This window comes from Oreochromis niloticus, linkage group LG7, assembly GCF_001858045.2.
Source record: "Oreochromis niloticus isolate F11D_XX linkage group LG7, O_niloticus_UMD_NMBU, whole genome shotgun sequence".
In the NCBI taxonomy this organism is placed as follows: domain Eukaryota; kingdom Metazoa; phylum Chordata; class Actinopteri; order Cichliformes; family Cichlidae; genus Oreochromis; species Oreochromis niloticus.
Genome location: NC_031972.2, coordinates 51,712,025 through 51,728,856, shown reverse-complemented (window position 1 = coordinate 51,728,856; position 16,832 = coordinate 51,712,025). Strand labels below are relative to the sequence as shown.

Below are 16,832 nucleotides of genomic sequence, written 5' to 3'. Positions count from 1 at the left end.
ATGATGGTGATAATGATACTTTATTGCCAGACAACTCTGAACTTCACCACATTATTATTATCATTATTATTATCATTATTATACGATTTTATATATCACATGAACTCATCTATGACATGATAATCAAAAGGTTGTTGTTGTTGTTTTTTCCCCCTCACTCAGCTGTTTAATGTTAAGTTATACCCAGTCAAAGTGGGAATATGCAGAGTAAAAAGTTATAGTACTTGACCAATATCTAGAGATTTTCACAGCTGGATAAAAAATAAATTGATGCAGAAAATCATGATTACAAGACCATGAACAATAAGGACTATTGTCCTGCCCTCTGCTGCCCTTGTGTGGCGATTACTAAGACATACAGTTTGGTGGAAATTTACAAATGACCACATATTAACACTGGGAAACCCCAGATAGTTCCAGTGGTGAGCAATACATGCACCAGTAGTTTTAAAAAGTTGCAGCTTCTCATGGAGCCCCTTTGGAAAATTAATTGCCCACATTGTTCTATTTACTCCAGTTTCATATATGGTATTGTCTCTTTAATGCTGTATTATATCTCTAAGATAACGATGGCAACACTGCAGTTTTATTGTTAAAAAAAGGGTTATAGGCTGAAGACAGCTACTAAATCAAAAATGTTCAACATAGTATTGCAGAGATGTACAGGCTAGATGAAAAACATGATATAAGACTTGTGGCGTGAATGTGTTTAACAAGCTGCATGTTCAAATTGGATAATGTATTCATTAGCAAAGAGGTGGCTTTTCATTTGTTTCTGTGAGACTGAATCACGTGCACACACCGACTGCACCCGTGGAGAAACATAAAAACAACAAGATATCTGATATATTCTTAGGCAGTTAGCAGAGATGCTGTTGTTGGTATTTCAAAGGTACTGTACAGGTGTTAAAGGTGACCAGGTTTTCTATGTAAAGGCCTAGTTACTGATGTTAAGTCATTAAATTCAACAAATCAAAATGCTCTTCAGAGCTAAATGATCATCATCACACTACTGAAATGCCATTGCATTTGTTTTATATATATCAGAAAAGGTCCAAACGGACCAAAAGGATATTAAAGTCGAACTGCCATTTTTCTGTCAGCTTGCACTAAACTATCTACTCTGTGCTCCTAACTTCATGGTTATGCTACAGTGTTAACAAACAACTTACAAAAACAACTTTGGGCCTCGACTAGGCATTTATTTGCATTTTTAGCAGACGGTGCTTCCCACCCACAAACACCTGGAGCTGCCAAAGAGCTTATGTAGTGATGCAGGTTCAGGTTTGACTAAACACAGTATTTATTACTGCACTGGTTACCAGCATCGCCATCACTTTAGAGAAGACTAAATAATTATTTTGTGACTTCATGTAAATTGCTTGCAATCAAAGATCAGATCTGTTGTTACGAACACAGTTAAGTTCAAGTAAGATGAAGGAGGTTCTTCCTGTCAAAACACAACACAGCTGAGTCATACTGGGCTTTTTGCAGAAGCGTGAATGTGGAGCACTGACATCACCTGACATTTCTTGATCTCAGTGACTAGCTCAGTATGAGTTCAAGGGCTATAGTAGAAAAACAGAACAGTAAGTGTCTGTAGGTGTTACCCACAATGAAATAACAAGCAAGCTCCAAAGCTGACAATCACTGAGATCGCTGCTGCTGTCAAACAAGAAAACATTGCATCCATGGCAACAGCTGATGAGTTATTACAAAAACCGAAACCAAAACAACAACATAAAAACAAACCAACAATAAAATGAGGGAAGAAATTAAAACAACTCTTTAAAAAAATGTGTGTTGCAATATCTACACATTGGAAGGAAGGAAGGAAGGAAGGAAGGAAGGAAGGGTGATTAATCCAACCTAATGTATGAGCCTACCTTGCAAACGACTAACAGACTGAGCAACAAATACATTTTACAGGACTATCATTTTCTGATTTTATTCAGGATAATAACTAGGCTAAAAAAGGGAGAGAAAAAAAGAACCAGCTGTGTTGGGGTTATTGTTGAGCTTTGAAATCCAGCCATTAGTGTGAAAGCACTAATTTGGTCTGCCTTGTTAGCCTTGCATTAAAGGCAATAGACTGAGTTTTATTTAATATCAGATCAGAAAAATCCAGGTGAAATTACCATATAATGATGTCTGGTCTTTGATCGCATGAGATTATTATTTATGACATCCTCCAGAGGATTAAAATTGTTTCGAAAATGAACATCATTACAAGGAGGAAATTAGACAAGAAAGTGTTATCGAAAAATTCTACGTTACACCTCAAGCTTGGAAAGGGGTCATGCCAGCAGCGCCAGTCTAATCAGCTCTTGGACTGACTGACACTTTTTCAGAAGTATACAGTTTTTTCAGAGCATTGGTGAAAAAGTTTGTGTTCTTTAGTTGAAAAATTTCTTGACAAAATTGGGACGTGAGTCAGTGATTTGACTTAGATTGTCAAAAACTGTTTTTTTTTTTTAATGATTTGTTTTTCTACAACTATATGCACGTCAGACTCTTAAGAAAACTTGCAACGTGTGAGTGCATGTAAAAACGGTGACCGAGTCAAAATATTGCATACCTTCTGAAACTGAAATAAAAACGGAGGAGACAGGATTTTTTTCGTACTGTGGAGATTGATGTAATTTCCCATTAGAAAGCTGAAACGATAGATATTAGATATTTTATAATCTATTTTATAAGTATTGATAGACCTAAAAGGAATCCTGTGTGGTAACTTCAAACTATAGACATTTTATAATCAAAAACGAGAAATAAAGGAAAAACAACAATTAAGGTCCCACCGAGATTTGAACTCGGATCGCTGGATTCAGAGTCCAGAGTGCTAACCATTACACCATGGAACCACGTGTCAACGGTTTACCAAATTTATAGAGTGAGTCGTGACACGTCATGTTTCTGCAAGCTGTATATTTATTGCGGATGTATTGTTTCCCCGGTAGACCGGAATAAAAAGACAAAACTTAGGCACTTACTTGTGACTGGCAGAATTACTTCAATGACGCTCTCGCGAGCACTCGACTGCCTGCTGGTGGTCAAAATGTGTAATTGCAAGAACCGCAGGTATTGATTTTCATTCTGTTTTCTGCTTGTCTTTGGGGCACATATGAGTATGCAAACCTCAAGGCGATTCCAATGTCTCCAGTCCACACTAGTAATAATGACCTAACCATGACTAAATTAAGTCTTCAGCCACAATTTAGTGATCTTTCATTCCAAATCCTTTCCAGGAGGCGCCCTTATGTAATTGTAATACTATGATAAACTGCTGCTGATGAAACATCTTGTATTAGATCTTTTTGAAATACAATTAATTTAGATCTGAATATACAAACTTAACGATGATCTTTCTGCAAAGAGTACCTGATAACAATTAAATAAAAAAGTGCAACTGCACATCTGTGAGTTCACCACAGTTGCAGGCCTACCACAAAATCAGTTTATGGCTGAGATTATTCAACTCCTCTAGGGTAAATCTCCTTAGTTCAACCAATACCTGTGAAAAAAAGCATTATAGACCGAGGTGCAACATTACATAGCAGGACTCACTAGCCTTGAGCACTCGCAGGGTTGTAGTAATGTGGTTGCTCTGTCTCCATAAAAATAGTAATTTCTTTAAACCTTGAGCTTCGAACTCATATGGAAACATCTGTCCTCATAGAATTCTCCATTAACAGGTCTCACCAGTTGATTTAGACAAATCTCATGTCATTTTCTTTCCCACCTTTAATTTGTTAACAGGCTTATTTAGTTATTGAACAGTGTTATAAGTGTCAAGGTTGGTTTTCATCTGTATTATATACAGACACAGAGGGAGTGAAAATGATCAACCTCACTGGGATGAATAGTGATTGTGCATTAAGTAAAGATCCAGCTCTGGTCTGATGGATAATCACAGTTCCTGTAGCAGGACGTGACCACAATAAAGATCGGCAGCTGAGCTCTGCTATGGATTTAGCCACAGCAGAGTGCAGTCAAATGGTGCATACTTAAATGAAAGCGCTATCACACCACGATTGATCCTGCTGGCAGAAGTTCACCAGGAAAAATAGAAACTTTATCGGTAGTTGTTGCGTGTCGCTCTTTTCAAATGTTTCGTGCTGGCTTCACTTTTCTGTACCAGACATAAATCTATTCCCTGGCTCTCAACAGCTGATGTCAGACTCAAGTGAAAGTGACAGGTTATTCTGCAGCAGTGTGGTCAGCATCCAGGTGCAGCTTTTCAGAACATGTAGATGTTTTCTTCCCTCCCCACTCTATGACAGCTTCTGTGAAAAACAGCTTTTGCGAGAGATAGAGCTGACAGGCAACTGCACCAGAAAGGTGTACGCCTAAGGACTGCATTAGAAAGTGAAAAAAGCCCTGAAGTTCTTCTTCAGCTCAACGTTTATAAATGTTGTAAGATACAGACCGAAGATATGCACACATATGAATCAAACCAATGACACCGCTCACATTCAACCAGTTGCAATGAGTTTGTGTTGTGTGTGTGAGTCACTGATTGCTGATGCTTTTGGTAGCGTTTGCATGTCATCTTGCCTGTAAACACGATAGCTGGAAAAGCTTTGAATGAATTTTGATAAAACGTGGTAGGGTTGTAGAGTGGGGTCATGTTAACAATCCATTAAAATTTGGCTTACATCCACCAAGGTCTTCAAGGCCAAATGAATGATTTATCAGAAATTGATAAAAGGCTTTAGAACGTAGAAAAAAATGATCCTTATAAGTGTGATGTGTCAACATATAGAAACTACTGTAAAAAATATTTTAATATGTCACATATGACCTCTGACCTCTCCCTCAAGGTTGATAGATTAAACTGAAGGTCAGAGTGATAATTATCCTATACAGTGTTATTTAAACCCATGCTTCCTACTGCTTTTGCTTGTATTGACAACATGTTGGTATACAGGGAATTATATATGGGGATTTAAAAATATCATGTTACTCTAGTCAAATAAGGTCAGAGTTTAATCAAATATCTTATCATTAAATCTTTGTTTGTACCGCCTTTGTTTGTACTGGTAACATTTAGGAAATGATGCTGGCATTACAAATATCATGTCACATTTGACCTCTGACCTCACTTTCACATTTCACATCTGCCTTTGTTACATCTTTAAAGAAAGTATGGTCAAGAGAAAGAATGAGCTGATTATTCGTAAATCAATACCTTGTTTGATTTATTGATAATTACCTACGCCTACATTATCTGTTTAGCTGCCCTTCTCTGATTTTTACTGCACTACAAATTTCTTAAAGTAGTTTGAAAAGAACAAAGAAAACAAAAATGAATATATACAGAATACAATACTATTCCCTTAAAAGTAAATGCTACCCAGAGAATGAGCTGCCATGGCAGAGGTTTGTGCTCTTTGAGTGCTTCTTGTTAACAAAGTGAAAATGTCCAACAAGTTCTCTGCAACTTTTAACTTCCCACTGAAAGACTAGCAGTAATAAAGGAGAAGAAATATGTTCAACTGTGAAGATTATTTCAATACTTTGTATAAAATGTATTTTAAAGGGAAACAAATGACTTCCCGTGAGACAGCTGACACTGTTAAATTAGGATTAATGGAGAACAGATGTGGACAGAAGCGAATGTGCCACTAATACAGTTGGCATGCTTTACACTGAGATGTAATATTCATAAAGTCGGCAGAACAAGACTCCGGAAATTAGAAACATTTTCTTTTTTTCTGTCACAGTGACTCAGCTGAAAGAGAGCACACGCTCACCAGCAGCAATAATGATACCTGCATCTGAACACACAGAACTTTTAAGCATTCAGTATCTGTCCAGCTTTTAGTCAAATGAAGGTTTGTTGCCGTCTGTAACTCTCTACATGGTCTGACCTCTGAGAAATCACATAAAGTATTTCAGTGTGGAGAGGCTATTCAGCAAGCCAAAAAAGAGAAGAAAAAAATCGACATTTCTCAAGTGCTTACCGTGCTACAGTGTGACCTCTTCCTTTTATGCTTCTTTTCTTCCACTCTAGCTCTCTTTAAAGTCCCCGGCTGTATTTGGTCCATTAGTTCCTTGACTTAGTGACTGCATTTCCTTTCCGTGGGGCATCACTCAGGGCTTGTTGGCTGTCAATTGAGTGGAGCTCAAAAATCCCACTCCTTAATTCTTTGGTAATGGTGACCCGACACCCTGCAATTTCTCCCTGTTCCGGTAATTATGACAGTTATGACTTTTTTTAGTAAAGCAAGCACTATGGCCTTTAACACATGAGAGACACAGAGTTATTTCTATAACTTCATATAGACAGATACGGAAGTCATATTAAATGTATTTGGTGATCCAACAGCTTAAATTATTTAAAAACCACATGCACTGAGACAAACTTAACAGCTCTAAAAATTTGTATCTTTACTTAACTCCAACAGGTCATCATCTCAGCCTGTCGTGTTCATGAAGTAGACTTCTGAGCACCAATTACAACCATCAGCGATCCTGGGTGCAGTCAGAGATGAAAAGCAGGCTCCACACTTTCACCCAGAGTAGCAGTAAAAAAATAGCTTTTCTGTTTTTCACTGTTGTGCACAGTCGATCAGGAAATTACTCAAAAGAAAGTGTTTAATTCCTGTGATTTCATTTATATAGCTGTCAAGTAAATCTAATGAAAGTACAATAAATGCGGTAGAATAAAGGATAAAACATTTTCCTCTGTGGTGTAGCGGATAAATTTACAGGCTGTGCAGAACTGAAGCGTACGTACGGTGTAAATCAGCTTGCTTTGCCCGGAGGTGGCTCCTTTAGAGTGACAGGAGGCCAGGGGCCAGTTTAAATGATAAAAAAGTAGTATTTATGAGATTAAATGAATAAAACTGACAAGTTGATAGTCCAATCAGTAGGGGCATCTGAATTTTTGTTAAGTTTAAAAGCCTTCATGCAACACCGCACAACGCTGGAGACCTCTCAATCAATTTTACACAGTGAATTTTAAAATAGTCGACGGGTCAGCCGGCGCCCTGCGGTGACAAGTAAGCCTATCACTGGTCTAAATCATGTAGTTGTCCCCTTTCTGCTTCAGTCTGCGGAGAGAATATAACATTGGAGGATTTAACAAAGAGTTTCTATTCATGAATTTCACCCAAAGACTCATCATTAAGCCACCTGATAAGATTTGTTGTTCACCAGACCAGAACCCTTCATGAAGGGTATTAACCTGACTGAAACGGGTTTCTGATGGCAGAATAGGCATTTAATTTGAAACTTGTACCAAAACAACAACCTGCTTTGATATGACAGCAGCTAGAAAAACCTTCCTCGGAGGTCAAATAGTCACACGGTTTATGATCCACTGGTCACCACACTGGTCAAAGATGGGATAATGTTCAGCACTAATGAAACGCTGTCTGTGCATCGATTGTCAACATGTTATTGCTTCTACATAGGGTGAAATGGAATTCACATAGTGAATGAGCAAATTCATCTCGATAAATAAATAAATAAATAAATAAATATGCTCTTTTAGCCTGATATAAACATAAATTAATTTAGAAATGGATTTTTTTCCCTGTCTTTTTTCTTTTTTTTTAAACATATAATTCCCTTTTGTAAATACTGCACAGGATATTTGTGGGTCTTAAACTGCTCATGTGAAAGCCTTTTTTTTCTCCTTTTTTCAATTTACAATTTGACAGAGAGAGTGAGAACATTTTAAGTGACTTCAAAAACAGTTCACAAAATGACACCGATAATTTCACAAGAAGATAAATTGTGTTATCTACATCAGCGGGTATCCATGCTCATCTTTTTTTATGCTAGAATAACACAGATTTTTTTTTTGTTTTTTTTTTAAAAAGGAACACCATCACTAATATAAAACAATCCAAAAAAAGCAATTAGATTTATAAATACAAAAAAAATCTAAGCAAACTCTTCTTAAGACCCACTATTAAAAAAAATGTAAACCAAAACATTTGCAAGAAAAAAAAAAGGAAGAAGAAGCTTTCACGTACAAAACAACACAAGATCAGATCACTTCATTAGTGTGGGGAGAAAAATCCAAACTTTAGACTTACTGTTACTTTCAGCAATGCAATAAATGCATGAACACTGATGACCTGAATACATTTCAAGATACACTGGGCCTCATTAACACTAAAACTAAGAGAAGCTCTTTAGTAAGACACAGAGATCACATGAGTATTAACTGTGATCATTACTGGATAACAGTGAATAAAAAAACCCCAAATACAATATTTTACTATTTATCCATGCTTTCTCAGACTTGGCTCACTCACAGCAAAGTTTCCTTAAATTAACATTTAGTGGAGGTTTCGCTACCTTTGCCTGCGCTTTTCTTCACTTCAGAGTAGATGATCGTAAGCACTTTGTGGCAGCTGTGCTGTGATATGCAGCTGCTTCACAGAGAAAATTCATAAACACTATACATAGTAGATCTTTGCCTGCTTAGATATGGTGAAGGCGGTTAACCTTCTTTCCTGTGGAGAAAATCACTTGTGTTTTGCGGGGACTCTATAAATGCTTGGCTGCCCTTGAATGCAAACGGATATGATGAGTTAAAAATCAGAGTGAAGGGAGCTCTCTCCAGGTAAATAAACTGTCCACCCACTCCATGTATACTGTCTTACAGGGTGCTTGGAAAGATATTGTTCCACTTCAGCAGGTCCATAAAGAGGCCAGGCAGCAGTTTGTGTGATCAATTATATAAGAAAATACAATGAGTGAATGATCGCTGGTGTGTGGGACACTCTTTCTCCCCCCCTTTCTCTCTCTGGGCGATAGAAAGGGCGCCAGTGAGGGAGCCAAAGAGAGCAGGGTCCAGAGGAGCTGTGGCTGTCCTTCCATCTCAGCATGTCAGTATCTAATTGAACACACAGGGAGACAAAGGGAGGGCCGTTGGTTGAAAGGTGGCTGGATGTTTCCCAGATGCCGGCACGCAGTCAGAGGCCCGGAGGAGAGCGTGCCTTTTAGAGCAGGGAGCTGGGGCTTTCTGGGGGCGGTGGGGGTGTGTGCGTGGGGCTGTGACGCATGGGTAGTATGTCATAGTGGCTGGGGATGTGGCTGCTGCGGGGAAGGTCGTAGGGGCTCTGGGAGAATCCGGTGGCCATTCCATTGGGCCCCTGCAGGACGCTCACTGTCGGCTCTGTCACAGTTTGGGGAAGAAGTGGGAGAGATATATAAGAAGGTAAAGTGGCAGGCACAGGCTGAGGAAAAAAAGAGACCAGAGAGGTACATGCAACATAGAGACCACATATATTTTCTTTTATCAAGGTGTACAAATTCTGTACAGGATCACAGTATGGGACATGACCAGAGAGGCCATAAGCTGCAGGACCCTGCTGAGCTCCACACACAACACTCCAACAACGCACTCACCAACATCATAGACATTCCTGCTTGCACTGCCCAGGAGGGTGGCAGTGCCTCCAAAGGGCACTTCACGGTGGGAGGGGGATTTCATCTCCACATAGCTGCTCTCTGTGTGCTTGCAAGCCAGCCCTGGTGGGTCTCTAATGGTAGCATAAGGATTCTCACTATTGAGGGAGCAGGAGCTGTTGCTGCACATGGAGCTCTTGATGTAATCTGCAGCTGCCGCAAGACAAGGACATATTTAGTATCAACAGAGATGAAGTGCCTGCCACTGACTTTTAACAATGGCGTACATACTGAACTCTGATATTTAAGGACTAAAATTTAAGCCGGTATCAGAGCGTGACCAGAAGAATGGAAGCGAAACACGTTGCCATTCTCAAGAAGCTGAGCTTCTTTTGTCTCGGACAGGTGACTAATGGTGGTACGTAGTAATCAGAGTACAAAGGGGAGAGAGTGGAGGACTCGTCTCATCCATAACAGTCTCATCATACTGATAAGAGGGCTCATTAGAGACCGCAGCAAAGCTGCTTCAGACCACTCTCCACACCCTTGGGTTTCTCACATTCACCACCAATTGAACAGTGTGGAAGACAAAATGACGTATCAGGCACGGAGCCATAGAGAGCAATTACTGTTGGAATAAAACCTCAGCCCACCATGATCTTGTCCAAAGTGCAGTGAGTTTTCACATAAATCACAGAGACTATACGGATGTGGGATTTTGGGTCAGAGAAATAGCTGTCTCAGAGGGGAACACGACCCAAATGGGAAAATGGATATATGGGCTGTTAAGCATAAAAGGATTTTGTAATTTAGCTGCTAGTGAAGCTGAACAGGATTCCATATGCAGAGTAGGTCTTCACAGACACGCATGCAGCAGACTGCAAACTGTCCCTGCTATTCATTTCTTACCTTTCCTGGAGCCTCTTTGTGTCTGTGCCTCACCCTGTTGAACATCTGTAAACACGTCAAAACAACAAAGTCAGACATCACATTAAATTCCCAGAACGTGTGAAGGTTGACAGGCGACGTCTCATTATAGTGAAATATTATTATTTTTTTATTTTTTGAAAGGATAGGAAGAAAATGATGGCGATAAGTTACTGCCAGCAACAAAATACCACAAAAAACGAAAACAAAAAAACAAGCCAAGTACTGTGACTACAATAGTTCATAGCTGAGTAAATAAAAACCACTTTTTGACTTCTCATTATAATTGATGTGCTTTGTACGTATAAGCTAAATGGGGGCTCCGACTTTTAAAGTCAAGCATGACAAAGAATTAATTATAGATATTAGGTTTTTGAATGGACATCCAGCCTATTGTGATTCCCCGAGCGCTGAACACTGTCCTTTTTGTCAAAGCTGCTGGCATCTCACAGATATGCACAAGGTGTCCTCTGGTGTCTGTGCATGACCCACTGGGTTATAGCGAGACTAAGACTGCTTTCTCGCTCCAAACTTGTCACATACAGTATTGAATCTAGTAAAGGACTCCTTGGCCTCACATTTAAATGCACTGTGAGACCACAAATTTTGCACTGTGCACTCTTTTCTAAAGTTAAGCAAGCCTAAGCCTAACCAGTGAGTGGATGCAAAATTGAATTCAGTGATAGAAAATAAAGCAAAACAAAGTCCGAAAGACAAATGCTCCCAAAGGGGACATGGACTGCAATCATTTCCTACTGAGGATTTTATCAGTCTTTAAAAAGGGGCCCAGTTATCTCTTGGCATCTTATATTGCAGCACGTCACGGCACCGAAGCAAAAAGGACACCTTGTGCGTATCTCTAGGACACCAGTGGCATCTGACAGAACAGCAGCATTTGACGCCTTAGGGTCAGAATGCATTGCAACAGTGTTCAGCGCACCTAAAGTCAGGACATAAGCAGTAAAGAAAATAATAATATTAATAATACAGTATTTCTCCAACAGTATGACAACTCACACTGTCATTCATTATCTGTGCACCATACCTTATTCTCCACTTACAAATGGTTACCTGACAATTACCATTAATACAAAAAACCCCCACTTTGATGTGCTTACATCAAACTACCCTTTAATTTGTTATAAACCATTTATGAAATGCTAATACGCTCCTTTTAAATGCCACACTTAATTTTCTATCGTTCACAGCCTAGGAGTGTAGTGTTTGACCCAATGTAAGCCTTCATAGAAAAATGTGCCACCAGGGGAAGTGAAAGAGGACTAATGAGCTCATAGTGACCCCTATTCATCTTCGCACCACTGCTTTCGCTGCATATCTTATCAAAATCAGAGCAAAGGTTATGTCTAACAAGAGACCCCTGGTTCATCTTCATTCACAGCAGGTTAGCGCCAATAAAGGGTGTGCGAGAACGACACGTGTGTCTTTTGCCCTTGAATTGCTGGTTCTGTAAAGTCCAAATTCCGGATCTATGACATGCGATGTAATAAGGGAGAGGAGAAAACTGACCCAGGTCGTTGAGGTTGCAGTAGGCCCTCCATTCAGACCCATTTCTGCTTTTGAGCGTGTTTGACTGTGAAAAGAAAAAGACAATGTAGTGTTGATTTTGTACTGCAGCGTGTAATTTAGAAATTGCAGTACATTTTGTGTGAAGACATGGAGGGAGTTCATACTTTGAGGGTCAGAGTGCCATCCAAGTTGCTGGAAATGGTTGAGACCACGTTACACTGAGCCACGGTGTGGTAGCTAGGGTTGGAGAAGCACTGGCCACTGCTACTGCTGCTGTTCTGGCTCTGACTGATCTCAGGGGCACTGGTTCTCATCGCGACAGTACTGCCACACTCTGAGGATATACACAAAGGGGTTCAAAAGCAAAATTATACCTTTTTTTACCATTTTAGTGATATTGCATGGGGTGTCAGCAGTTTTAATACATATATTGTAACTGATGTAAAAATGCACATGTAAGACTCTTACCAGACAGAGAGTAGTCAGTGTTGGTAATGTGCATGGCCTGCGAGTACGATACACTTGGCTGGATCTCATGGCCCTTGTCCCTCTGCCTCTGTCTGTACCACACAAACAGACTAAGCATGGCCATGATGATGAGGAGGAGAAAGATGATGCCCATGACAGCCCCCGCCGACTGGCGCTCGGAGCCTCGCGCTGGACTGATCTTCGTGTATGGGTTCAGCTCTTCCATCATCAGAGCTGCTATAGAGAAAGCAGAAACAGTGGGTCCCTTAAACAATGCGTACACATCTGTGTTTGAGCGATAATACCCCGTAAAGCCTCGGTCATCTCAATCACCTCTCACCTTGATCGCAGCGGATGCCTTTATAGCCAGGGCTACAGTAGCATGTTCCAGTCACATAGTCACAGGTAGCATTGTTCAGGCACTCGCATAGCTGCTGGCAACCATATCCAAATGTACCAGCGGGACACTCTGCATGACAGAGAGGCACATTATTACACCCATCAAAATTAAAGCACTTACAGAGTGGGAGCCAAACTGTTTATAGAACACACACTCATCTACTGGGTAATTTTGCTCAGAGCTAAAATGTGTTGTGCCTACTCAACTCTGCTCACAGCTCGTCCCAATGAAGCCGGTTCGGCAGGCACACTGGCCAGATATGTGGTCGCAGTCTGCGCCGTTTTGGCAGCGGCAGACTTCGGAGCAGTCCCTGCCGTAGAACCCTGAAGGACAGCCTGGGACAGAGATGTATAAAATGTTGGGTTGGGAGGAGTGGTGAAAACAAAGAGAAGGGAAGACAACATAGAGAGTCAAGGTCAAATCGCAAAGGAACAAGGAAATCAATATCACTCAATGTCTCTGCTGCATACTCAATAAGGCACAATGTGAATGAATTGAAATGAAACATTTCCTGCTTCTGCAGAAAATGCCGTTATGCTGTCAACATAACCTAGAGGTGGAAATAAAGAAGAAGACAACTGGAAATAGTAAGAATCTATATGAGAGAAAAGAGGGGAAAACAAATGTCATTTTCATGCACAATAGCAGGAGCTCCACACTGCAAACAATACTGAATAAACCCCTCGAGGTGATGGATAATGGAAATTCAAATTAGCGGACTGATATTGATGATCTGCTCTATCCCTGGGTAAATGACTGGGATGTATTACGAACATTAATGAAATGACCATTAGTTCTGTTCTGCTGTTGCTCTCTCTCACTTTAAAAATTAAAAAAAAATAGATAAAAACATCCAGTTTCCTTGTAATCTGAAAAAAGTATCGTTTCTCACTTGTCATCTGCTGCAGTTCTATTAGACTGCCAGTAGATGACACTGTGTGTCTACTAACTGGATGGGAGAAACTCACGCTGTGTGCAGTAGAGACCGGTCCAGCCGGGGCTGCACCTGCACTCTCCATCATAGGCACTGCACTGGGCTCCATTGTGACAGTTACACGAGTTGAGACAATCAGGGCCCCAGTGCCCAGAGGGACAGGCTGCAGACGCCAGAGACACAGTCAAACTCATGGTCACGCACTCTCCCTTACATACACTACGTCCTAGACATGCATACATGAATCACATAACACATATGTTTGAGGAAAAGTCCAGACATTCTCCACGCTTTCATACAATATGATAAAATGATACATTTGGAAGAAAATCCAGCTTTGTCATTACCCTCCACAAGCCCACAAGTTGTAGTGTTGGAAATTGCTGTCAGGTGAATATGTATGGAGTATCACCCGTGTGATCATTAGTTGTTGTTTTTTTTTTTTTAGTTTAATAGTTAATGCAATTAAAAAAAACACACACACACACATCAATTTCCCATGCCATGGCAGCTCAAAGTTCTGCTAATGATCTTTGGCCTACAGTTCTGTAAATCAAAGAGCATAATGTATTACAACAATCATTTAAGCAAGCTGTGTGTTTTACATCAGCTGGGGCTGAGGGTAGTTCTCTCTGTGTGCCGGGTCATGAAGATGATTAATGTGTATGAAGGTAAGGGTGAGAGAGAAATTAGGAGTGGAGACAGACAATGAGAGTGGGAAAAGTGGAAAAATGAGCAAATTACAGAGTGGATGAAGGAAGGAAGGAAGCCATACCCTGAGAGCAGTCCTCTCCTATCCAGCCAGGGAAACACTGGCAGGAGCCATCAATGGGGTTGCAGGTGCCGTTGTTGGTGCAGAGGCAGATCTCGGCACAAGCTCTCCCGTACCTGCCGCTTGGACAGACTGCAGAACAGAAAGAAACAACACACCACTTTACGAATAAACAAAAAAACTGCTCTGCCTCTTTTAAGATTAGAAAAACCCATTAACATTATGACACTAAACTTAGGCACATTACTGTGAACACATTTATGCAAACACACTGATTTTGTGAAAGGTTGTGTAAACATGTTCCTCTAATGGATGATATCCTTTTTCTTTGAGTGGACACGAAGTGATCTGCTTAGACAAAAGGAGGAGTCAGTCACTGCCTCCTGTGGCACAACTGCCCCATTTCCACTGCCTAGAGTGGAATGAGTGATGTGCCAAAGAATTAAAATAGACCATGTACACAGACCACTGTATACATTTTTTATGAAATTAATATTTCAATGCAACCAGGCACTCTTCAATAAGAAATATTATTTCCAGTGAAACCTCCATTGTGTTTCCTTGTTGGACCATGGGACAAATTGAACCAAGGTGTATCTAACTATCAGGATCAGGGAGCTGCAGTGCCAGCAGATGCAATAAACGTCTCACATAAAAGAATAGCCACCGTTAGGAATATCTGATAAGGTGGCAGGCTGTGAAAGAGATGGGTCTGACTCATTATCATGGGGGGTGATTTTAATGATTACATTTCAACTGGTTTTTCCCTCTTCTTGAGAGCTCTTTCAACCTCTTTCAAGCAGGTTGTCATTAAGCCATGAGGTTGGCTCCCCCATACTGTTGCTTCTGGGGATTCAAGCCTCAGCTCACTGGGAGAGCTTCATTAGGCTGGGACTTTGTGTGCTGGACAGAGGACAAGTGAGGACACAATGGGGCTCAACAAGAGGATAATGTGCATGATGATGGCCACCTCCGTCCCTCGTCGCCTAACGCCCGCTCACCAGTAATTATGGTTCAGACAAATTAGGACTGGTTCTCGCTTTTACTTTTCCCTCTTCCTTCAGCTAAGCTATTAAACTTTTATTTGTAAGACATTGCTTAAAGCCATGAAAGAGAATTCAAAAATTCCCCATCGCCTTTCTGTAATTTATTTAAAAAAAGAGGTAAATTATTAGAGTAAAAAAATCTACAGCACATTTGTGTGAAGGTATCTCTTCTCAGAACAGCGGAGAACATTTTTAATGTGGAACCACTGACACGACAAATACAATACCTTGTCACACAAATGAACTGAAATCAGCACACTGTTCAACGGATGGACAGTGTGGAGACAAAAACTACCGTGACACACACATAATATACATTCATTCTTTTTCTCAGTTTCCTACTAAATGTTCTTTTTGACCAGACATATAGCTAAATGTCTTGAAAAAAACAAAACCCTCTTTGTAAAACATTTATCATGATGTCATCACATTACAAGAAGTAGTTGCTGAGAAATGTCGCTTTTAAGGAATAAAAAGTGCCAAACCAAGTTGTTTTCATATAACATCCTCAGTAACGCCACAAAAGAAACGTTGCCTTGAAAACAAGTTTAACAATAGAAACAGGTGTGTTTGTGCATTTTTTTGTCTGTATATTAATGAAAGCAATTTACATACAGCTCCCTTTGCAGAATTAGGCAGAGGGACAGCAAAATTTACTTAAAATATTCTTTGTCTAAAAACGTGGCTCTTAGCAATTTTCCGTCCTCTGTTGAAGGTTGGGTTTTTTTTGTTTACTTTTTTTTAGCTTGGGTTGCATCGATAATAGTCATATTTTAAAGTTTCAAGGCTAAGATGCTAGTGCGAGAGGCAGCAGGTCATCTTATTAGAGCCAGTGTGCAAAGAGAGGACTTAAACAAAATGTACAGGAACAACATGATCAGTATTATTCCCTTACAGAAAAAGGCATTTTCAAAAATAACCAACAAAAAAAGAAAAAAAAAACCACTCAAACTTCACAGTGAATGAATTTCACTGTACGTGAAAGAGCAGGGTAAAGGTCAAAAGGACATAGAAGGCTACTTGCCTTGGTTGCACAGCGAGCCAGTAAAGCCAGACAGGCACTCACAGTGGCCCGTGACATGATGGCATGGCCCGGTGCTGTGCACACACTGTGGACACGACTGGCTGCAGCGGTGCCCGTAGAACCCCGGAGAGCAGACTGCAGGCAGCAGAGTGTGGCAGGAGAGGACAGAGAATCAGTCACCAGTGTTGGATGAACAAGAGGTATATAGTAATGAAACAAAGCATGACAAGAGTGATCAAGGGAGTGCAGAAAAATCAAGGCTGCGAGAATTAAAGCAGAGAAGACAAGGAGCGACAGCAAAGGCAGGGGAAAAGTATAAAAGTCAGTCTCCATTGTAATCACTGCCATTTTATCTGCACCCA

The 16,832-nt window shown here is 40.4% G+C and overlaps 1 protein-coding gene and 1 non-coding gene across 11 annotated transcripts in view; both read right to left on the bottom strand.

Annotated features, from left to right (window-relative positions):
- Positions 1 to 2,792: 2,792 nt before the first annotated feature.
- trnaq-cug (transfer RNA glutamine (anticodon CUG)) lies at positions 2,793 to 2,864 on the bottom strand. The gene has a single exon. It is a non-coding gene; the product is annotated as a tRNA-Gln (tRNA).
- Positions 2,865 to 7,210: 4,346 nt separating this feature from the next.
- Positions 7,211 to 16,832, bottom strand: part of megf11 (multiple EGF-like-domains 11) — a 73,189-nt gene continuing 63,567 nt past the window's right edge. For 3 of the 10 annotated variants that reach the window (XM_025909362.1, XM_005470675.4, XM_003440322.5), the window contains 11 exons: positions 16,471 to 16,605; positions 14,404 to 14,532; positions 13,663 to 13,791; positions 12,901 to 13,029; positions 12,635 to 12,763; positions 12,295 to 12,531; positions 11,991 to 12,160; positions 11,827 to 11,890; positions 10,282 to 10,326; positions 9,373 to 9,585; positions 7,211 to 9,139 (listed from right to left, as the gene is read on the bottom strand). In XM_025909362.1, the coding sequence (XP_025765147.1) occupies positions 8,964 to 9,139; positions 9,373 to 9,585; positions 10,282 to 10,326; positions 11,827 to 11,890; positions 11,991 to 12,160; positions 12,295 to 12,531; positions 12,635 to 12,763; positions 12,901 to 13,029; positions 13,663 to 13,791; positions 14,404 to 14,532; positions 16,471 to 16,605 (1,556 nt within the window). In that variant the 3' untranslated portion in view covers positions 7,211 to 8,963. The remainder of the gene's footprint in view (positions 9,140 to 9,372; positions 9,586 to 10,281; positions 10,327 to 11,826; positions 11,891 to 11,990; positions 12,161 to 12,294; positions 12,532 to 12,634; positions 12,764 to 12,900; positions 13,030 to 13,662; positions 13,792 to 14,403; positions 14,533 to 16,470; positions 16,606 to 16,832) is intronic. The other 7 variants (XM_005470676.4, XM_019361640.2, XM_005470678.4 and 4 more) reach the window with 5 other exon arrangements.